This window comes from Macrobrachium rosenbergii, chromosome 10 (assembly GCF_040412425.1).
Source record: "Macrobrachium rosenbergii isolate ZJJX-2024 chromosome 10, ASM4041242v1, whole genome shotgun sequence".
Lineage (NCBI taxonomy): Eukaryota > Metazoa > Arthropoda > Malacostraca > Decapoda > Palaemonidae > Macrobrachium > Macrobrachium rosenbergii.
Genome location: NC_089750.1, coordinates 76196339 through 76204556, shown reverse-complemented (window position 1 = coordinate 76204556; position 8218 = coordinate 76196339). Strand labels below are relative to the sequence as shown.

Below are 8218 nucleotides of genomic sequence, written 5' to 3'. Positions count from 1 at the left end.
TAAGATCAGAGACCTCACTTACAGGAACCTCACCAGCACTAGAAGCAAGCATAAGTCTAAACGAAGCCATCTCCATCAGTTAAGTCACTTCTGATGATTGATTACTGAGAATACATATTTTCTCCATGCAAGCCTTATTCTAGAGATCTAATGTAAAATAGCTCCAGCTATAACGTGGTGGACTTGGTCAGGGAGTAATAAAACCAGGATCATTCACTTTTTTTTCTTCATTCAACAAATTTACAAATATGGTTCACGGAACTCGAAGATGACCTCCTTTCCAGTTAACTTCTTGTATACTGCTGCAAAGGTTTCAACCTGTAAAGATAAAAATAAAATACTATAAATATTTACAACTACAAAGTACAGTAATAGCACTTACCTCTGTCTGTGTCAAGTTTACTTGGTTCAAATTCCACACAAAATTTTGACAAGAACTTTTCAAAACACCTAACAGGGCAACGTACCTTATGTTCAATATTGGTCTGTTGGGCCTTATCAAGATGTACCTTGATCAGCCTTGAGCCATCAAGACGGACGCGAATCCTCTTTCCTACGATCTCAGCTGGGTAGACGAGATCTTCCAAGATTGCATCATGAACAGCAGTCAAGGTTCGGCTATTGGAAAGACAAGAGATATGGTAAGTTAAATGAAAATCTCCCAGGCTACAAGCATCACATAAACTTTGTCCTTTTGGAGAAAAGGGCTAAAAATCATGTGATGCAAAATAAATACAAGTTTACTAATTTGACTATTTCAGGCACCTTTCAAATAAATTCAATGGATGACATAGTAACTTTGTCCTTTTTTTGAGATAAGAACTAAAAACCATGATTTCAAATCTTGTAAATAATTGATTACTAATTTGAATATTTTCATCACCTTCTCAAGAATTTCAATGGACGATGCAACACCACAAATACTGAACAAGAACTCTATACAGTATAAACTACAACAATTTTGTACCTTGAAGCTGGATTATAAATGAACTTGACTGGGTAACTTGATTGCTAAATTATATAGATTTTGGGTCCAAAATATAAATTCACAGAAAGTGACATACAATACACAAAAACCAAATAACATAACTTTGCAACACTTTCAGAATCATTGACATAACGAAAACTATGGGAAAGACACTGTACCTCATTGGCCTCTTCTGTTTTGGAGGGTTCTTCATCTTGCGAGTTGGCTTGGGCAGGATGCGACGGCGAGCAATGACTACGACATGCTTGCCGCTGAATTTCTTTTCAAGCTCGCGCACGAGGCGCTGCTGAACACGTTGGAAGGCCTTCAACAATGGCACTGGTACAAAAATAGCAATGCACTGGTGGGGGAAAAAAATTTGTAAATTAATTGTTGCACTCTTAAAAATTAGGAACAACTTCAAAAGAGAAATAAAAACTGTACTGAAAACTCAATCTTCCTGACTGAAGTAAGAGCTACAATACAAGGCTGCACAAAGATCTCTATAAGCGTAACAAAACTTAAGCAAACACAACTTTCATATAAACACCCAACTGGCTTACAGTCCTATAATATTTTTTCCATCATTTTATACGACTGTAAGTTTATATACCTAAAAGCACTTTTAAACTAGAGGCTACATAACCTTTACATCTCCCAAAATGTAAGTCACATACAGCAGAACATTATATGAAAGCTACAACCTAACTCATGTCTCAACCTTTCTGTAAGGATGTGTCAATGACTTAAAACCTGACAATTTCCAATTCTGATGACCCAATTCTATAACTACAGCTAACTCTATTAGTTTCAAGACCTAAAACAATGGTTTGATCTACCTGCAAAGTTTGTCAAGGGGAGCTCTATCAAGTACAGGATGTTGAATCTGATCTCACAAAGTTAAAGCTTGTATTGGAGGATCTACACGTCCAAATTAATGTTATTCTCTCCCTCTAACAAATACCGGGATAAAAACACAAAGTGCCTCTTTGACCACTTGGCCCAAAACACACCAACCCTCATGAAAGTTCCTACACCCTACAAATTGACTAAATCCCATTTCCAGGTATTCAGTGGGTTGGCTGAAAAATATTTCTTCTTAAATGATGGAAAAAACGGAAGGGGCAAGACAGTTTGAATCATATTAAACAACTTGTGGGAAGAGAACATTGGGAACAAATGAAGAGTCAAATGCCATAGCAATACTGTGCAGCCAAAATGCCACAAGGCATGGTGTAAGGTGTGACCCTAAAAGACAGGGATTGTCAGGTTCAGGTTTGTGGAAAGATAATGCACTATATGAATTGGGCCGAGTAGTCTACATGCATCAAACTTTGATGGCTAGGTTGCTTCTGTTATCACCATCATAGATTGCTTCAATGAGACCAAAATTGTATGCATGTTTGGGGGTGGGGTGGGAGTTTGGATGAATGCATATTTCAAGGTCATATTGCAGTCAGTTTTACAAGAGTGCTTTCCTCAATATGTGAATTGGCATTCAAGAGACTTCCTTGTGATTCTTGAAAAGAAGTCTTTATATGAGAAACATATCTAGTAATGATTGAGGACAATTTTAAACTAAATCGTGCTAGAAATAACATATGAAAATACTAATTGAGACAGTATGAATATGCTTTCCTCACTTATTGTCAAATATGAGTTTACCCTAAGAGGATGGTGAGGACGAAAACAATTATAGCTTTGGGTCAGTAGCCCAAGGTTAGTCCTTTTCATTAAAGGACACCCGTGCTTGACTACTGAGACAAACTTTGGCAATAAGAAAATACAAAAAAAATACCCCAAACCCAACAAAAAAAAATATACAATGACCATTACAAATAAAACAAAAGAGGTGTAGATTATGTGAAGAAACATTCCAAGATTATGAATTACACGACTTAATAATACTATTACTTCAAGGAAGGAGTGCTAATTGGAATTAGCTAATATTTAATTTTGATTAAACTTCTTTCTCACATACAGTATCTTCACAGTTGATAACAACAACATTTTCATACGAAGAGTGAACTCTAAACTCTGGTATTTATATGAAAAAGAAAATGAGGAAATACCAGGGAGGATTATAACAGATGAAGATCGAAGGAAAGGGTATTGATAATACGCAAGTTTCCTTCGAGAAACGGAAATATGTCAACAGTGTAAGATAATTGCGGGCCCCCTTTTTGACTGACTTCGTTGGTTCATCTATACTGTACCTACATTTTTTGATACAGGTTACTCTAAGTGCCAGGCTCCTAGACTAGGTTGCGAACAACACTTAATAAACAACATTCTTTTGCAGTGCAGGGTTTGCATTTTTTTTTTTATTTTTTACATTTATGTGATATTTATGATAAAGAAAGAAGCTTGCTGAGGTTTTTCAAAAGCAGGATTGTTTGCTTTTATCAAGCATCCAAACAGGTTAAGCAAGTGTCAAAATTTCTCACCACGCATGGGTGATAGAGAGGCTTTGCTCACCCTTATCAAAACTACAGTAGATCTTATTTTTCAAACGGTTGCTCCCAAACCGAGGAAAACTGGGTGTAGGGAACAAAGTTAGGGATGGAACAGTCAATGGTATCTTTCTAAGATGTGGGGAATAGAGAAACAGATTTTGAGGAGAGCACAGGGTAAAAGGAGTTCATGAAACATCTAAGATGGGAAATATTTCAAGATGCTGTAATTACTACCAAAGTACCTTCAGAGCTTATGGAATGGAATACAAAATTTAGGGTAAAGGCCATGTGCTGGGACCTTTCAGGTCATGCAACGCTGAAAGAGTTCCTGAGTGAAGAGGTTTTAAAGGTATAACAAAGAAAACCTCACAATTGCAATGAAATCACAAATTTTTTAAGTCATTTGTATTTTTCCTACAAACAAACCACTGGTCCTTACATATGGGGAGGGTGTAAATTAAGATGGAAGAAAGGGAATGAGATCAGAGGAGGTACAGTAAACGGAAAGAAAGGGGTTGCAGCTAGACGCTGCAAAGAACCTTGAATAATGCCTATAGTGCACTGTGCGAGGTGCACTGACAGCACTAACCCCCCTACAGGGCTTCCACAGTCAACCATTCTGTAATCTTAGAGTTGAGTTTCATTTAAGTTTAGGCTCATTTTTATTTCGTACACGAATCTAGATGTATATCTGCACTGTTTAGTGCACTAGAACACAGAAAATTTATGCTAGGCTAAATTCTTTGTATCCCAATCTCCTATGATACCTTGTATCACAGTACGATACACAAACTTGTAACTATTCCCAGCTTAGGGCCCCATCATTTAGTTCAATCACTGTAGTAACATATTGTACCTCTTTGTCAAAGAGCAATGAAAAACCTGAAAGCAAAAATACATTTAAAACATCAAAACCTTCTAAAATATCTATATATATATATATATATATATATATAAAAAAAAAATCACTGACCTTCTTATCACCAACATCTATCTGCTTGGCTCCAGTAATAGTGAGTTCTCTTAATTGTGTCTTTAACTCGGAGTTCATCTCCAAGTCCAGGAGAGTCTGTCCAATTGAGGTTTCAAACTCATCTGGCTGTTCAGACGAAGTCTTGGTAATCTTTCCGTTGCAAAACTGCGGCATCTGGAAGGAACGATAAAATGCTGTAAATATCATGTTCTCATAAGTACTGTTTCTGGCATGGAAAAATGTTAAATCTTCAATGGCTAACTAATGCTAAGAATAAATTGGTAGTTACCAAAATAAGCAAACATTTATAAGGTCCTCTACGAATTATGTTCCAATCTTATGAGTGAAACTACATATACATCTTTCTTGCCTTGGATAAAATATGTGACCTTATTACAAGTTTCAACTACGCATTACCCCAAAAAGGTAGAGATGGCAGAACTGGAAAGATGGTTGCATTTAGATTTACATAGCCACAAAATGACATCTAGATGTGGAGAGCAGCCATGTGGGCAATGCAATACTGGCATTCTGCCAGAAATTTAAACTAGGATGATGAACAAACATTATTACATGAAAGGTAGCAGGAAATTAAAGATGAAAAAGAGAAATAATCATATATTATGAAGAAAAACTTTAATTGCCTTAAATAAGATTAAAAAAGTGGAAAGAGGAAACTTCCTCCTGCAGGCAAATAATGGTGTGACGAAGTGCAGAAGACAATTAAAAGAATATTTCAAGCCCTAGCAGAAGGCCACACATGGAAAATGACGAAGGTCTATAGGAAAATTAGGAAAGGCACGAAACAGGCAGCAAGGGTAAGGAAGTAGATATATAAAGAATGGAATCATAATCTCAACACTGCAAAGGGAGATAAAATATTTAAACATTATGTAATGGAGACAAGAGCAGACATAAGACGAGTAAAACAGACGAAAACCACATGGGAGGAAAAATCAGACCAAAGAAGTCAATATTTTGGAGAAACGAATATATATAAACTAGATAATACAGATACCATTATGACCAACTGAGAATACATCAGAAGAGGTTGGAAGATCCACTTTGATACAACAAGAACAACAAAGCCTGTTATGAATATCCCTCGCCGAGGTATTATTGAAAGTTAAAAAATACCCTACTAGAAAAATGAACGAAGGTACATTTACTACCGATCTTGACAAGGCTTTCAACCACCTTAAACATCTTTTACCCTTAGTTAAAAAAATAAGAACCTACTAACTTCTCAAACCTTTTACAACAGATGTCAGTGTATTGTGGGTAAGAATTTGGAACATCTTTTGTTAAATTCAACTAAAAGTATAGGTATGTGAACAGTGCTGAAACCTGATCAGTTCTTTTGTTCTAAGTTTCACCCATCAAGTGTGATTTTGGAATTCGGGCATATATATATAAAAAAAATTTCGGTTGTCATAATGATGCTGGTGCGGATGTGTAACTCTTGTTCCCAAGTTTGAATATTTCTGCCAATTTCGATAAAAAATTAGTGGGCTCTGCCCAGTTTTAAAGGCACTGGACCCAGCCTGAGGCCAATGTGGATCACAGGGTCTGATCTAGGCTGCCCTTAAAATTTCAGTAAGCATTTCAGTGGGAAACGGACCTAACCAGACCTACTTATAACTAACCTTACCCAGGAAATCATGCTCTTAGAAACATAAGGGGAGTGGATGCAGAGTAGGGAAGCAGGGGTAGTCGTGAGAAATCCTAACCTTTCTTAGAATGCCGTGTCCTGGCCTAACCAGACCTTACCTTCTTAACATAACATGGTGCCATGTCCTGACCTGGCCAGTAGGGGCCCACTCCCCTGGACCCCACCAATAACACTGAACACCCCTGTCTCTCTGCTCTGCATACTGCCCTAAGTGAGGTTAGGTTACGTCACAACCCTATTCAACAGACAGAGTGCAAAGCCTTTGACCAGGTAGGGACCTGGCACCTAAGGTTAGGTTAGGCTAAAAGCACCCTTGTAATTCACTTGTAACAGTAAGTATTTTCCGAGCATACATCAAATGACAATGTGCTGTCCACAATGTATAAGCTAAACTAAAAAAAAAAAAAGGGGGTTTAAATTTTTATTTTATTTTCGCAGTCTGGTTCTTACCAAGCAGCAACAGATATTTACTGTCTTTAATGTGAATGGATGTTGTTTATTTCTATTATAGGTTACTTCTAATTTTTTTGTCCTTGTATTCATCCACAAAGGGCTGATACTAGGCTAAAATAGGCCCCTTTTCCCACCTAAACAGGAAGTTGCAGAGCTGGAAGGCGGGGTAAAACCAAAAACTACTACTGCGACCTGGTTCCCGGCGGTCAGCGCCTGCAACATAAGAGTTTTTGTGTCTGCTTCTGACGTTAATGATATTTAGTCTTTTTTTAATGATTTTAAGTTCATCCCCAAGGGCCAAGTACTAAAAACAGCATTGATTGTCAACATTAACTGATGGTTACCGGGCCAGAGGGGCGTGGTAGTAGTAGGCTAGTCTTCAGTTTTACTACAAAGACTACTCCAAGTAGTTTGCAGAACAATGGGACTACCTCCAAACGGGGGTTGGTCCATTGTCTCTGATGTATAGTGTAAATTGGGGGGAGGTTCAAAGGGGACAAAACCTACCCTGACCTAGGTCAGGCACAGTGCCCTAAATTAGGTTTGGAAAGTAAGGTCAAGTCATGGCATTCTAGGAAAGGTTGGGTCTGCTTTCGTCTGTGGAACCCGTTCCCGTCTTTCCACACTCGCCCCCCCCCCCAAAAAAAAATCCCATTGCCTAGCCTAACATAATTGGTACCTGGAGTAGGAATGGACTAGGTATTCATTCATTCACACAGACCATAGAAATTACGATGGACGCCACGGGCCTAGTAGGATAAATCCTAAATGAACATTTTAAATAAACCTAGCCATTTTATTACCCCAAAATTTAACATAGAAATAGAGCTGCCGATAATTAAACGGCTAGGATATGTTCCGGTATGGAGGACGGGAAACCGCGCCTGGGCCTGTAATTAGTAGCTTAAAATTGGCCTCTTTAACATATAAAACAAAGGCTGAACTTGAATGAAATCATGGTGAAAGTAAAGGTTCCATCAATTCACGTCAAAGGGAGAACTTGAACTTGTTCCTCACGTGGAACTTTTCGTTAACAAACACTGCACCTGGGCCTGGGAATAGAGGCCGGGTAAGAATGTTTCCCAGAAATACCTTAAAATTGACCTGGTATATAAAAATCCCACACTCAGGCCACATCAAAGTGAAGATTCCATTCCATTCACGTCAAAGGGGAACTTGTTCCTCACGTGAAACTTTTCGTAAACAAAAATTACACCTGGCCCTGGGAATACAGAGGCCGGGAAAGAATGTTTACCAGAAATACCTTAAAATTGACCTCTTATATAAATATCCCACACTCAGGTCACATCAAAGCGAAGGTTCCGCCCAAGGGGGAACCCGTTCCTCCAGTGGAACTTTTCGTAAACAAAAATCTACTGGTCACCCTCGAGGTTTGTGTCAGAGCCAACGTGCGTTCGACTGTCGTAAATATGCCCCTTATTTCTGACATTCCGCCCACTTCTCACCTTCTTCCGTGTTCCCCGCTTGATCAAGCACACAACATCTAATCTCCTAATGAGAAATTGACAAAATGGAAGGGATTTTGGCGGAGAAAACGTGAAATTTGCGTCAGGAATTCCACAAACCTTGCTGGCAAACGGCGGCACCACGAGAAGAGACGTGCATCAGCTCCGGGAAAACAGAAGACGGCCGCGATGCGCATTGAGGATCTTCTTCCTTCTTTGTTTTGTGACTGC

General features: G+C 38.5%; 1 protein-coding gene across 2 annotated transcripts; it reads right to left on the bottom strand.

Moving 5' to 3' along the window:
- Nucleotides 1-212: 212 nt before the first annotated feature.
- On the bottom strand, nucleotides 213-8218 carry RpS7 (ribosomal protein S7). Of its 2 annotated transcripts, none has more exons than XM_067110868.1 (5): nucleotides 8108-8218; nucleotides 4397-4570; nucleotides 1147-1328; nucleotides 468-618; nucleotides 213-318 (listed from the first exon to the last, which is right to left on the bottom strand). In XM_067110868.1, the coding sequence occupies exons 2-5, from the start codon at nucleotides 4568-4570 to the stop codon at nucleotides 241-243; spliced, it is 585 nt and encodes a 194-aa protein (XP_066966969.1). In that variant the 5' UTR covers nucleotides 8108-8218; the 3' UTR covers nucleotides 213-240. The 2 variants fall into 2 exon arrangements, with proteins under 2 accessions (XP_066966969.1, XP_066966970.1); XM_067110869.1 differs by having other exon boundaries at nucleotides 7988-8136.

Excerpts from the sequence above, each read along its gene's own strand:
- RpS7 (XM_067110868.1), bottom strand. The coding sequence starts at position 4,570 with ATGCCGCAGTTTTGCAACGGAAAGATTACCAAGACTTCGTCTGAACAG. Across the intron at positions 1,329-4,396 it reads TAGATGTTGGTGATAAGAAG|TGCATTGCTATTTTTGTACC; the intron begins GTCAGTGATTTT and ends TTCCCCCACCAG. Across the intron at positions 619-1,146 it reads AAACAGAAGAGGCCAATGAG|CCGAACCTTGACTGCTGTTC; the intron begins GTACAGTGTCTT and ends TCTTTCCAATAG.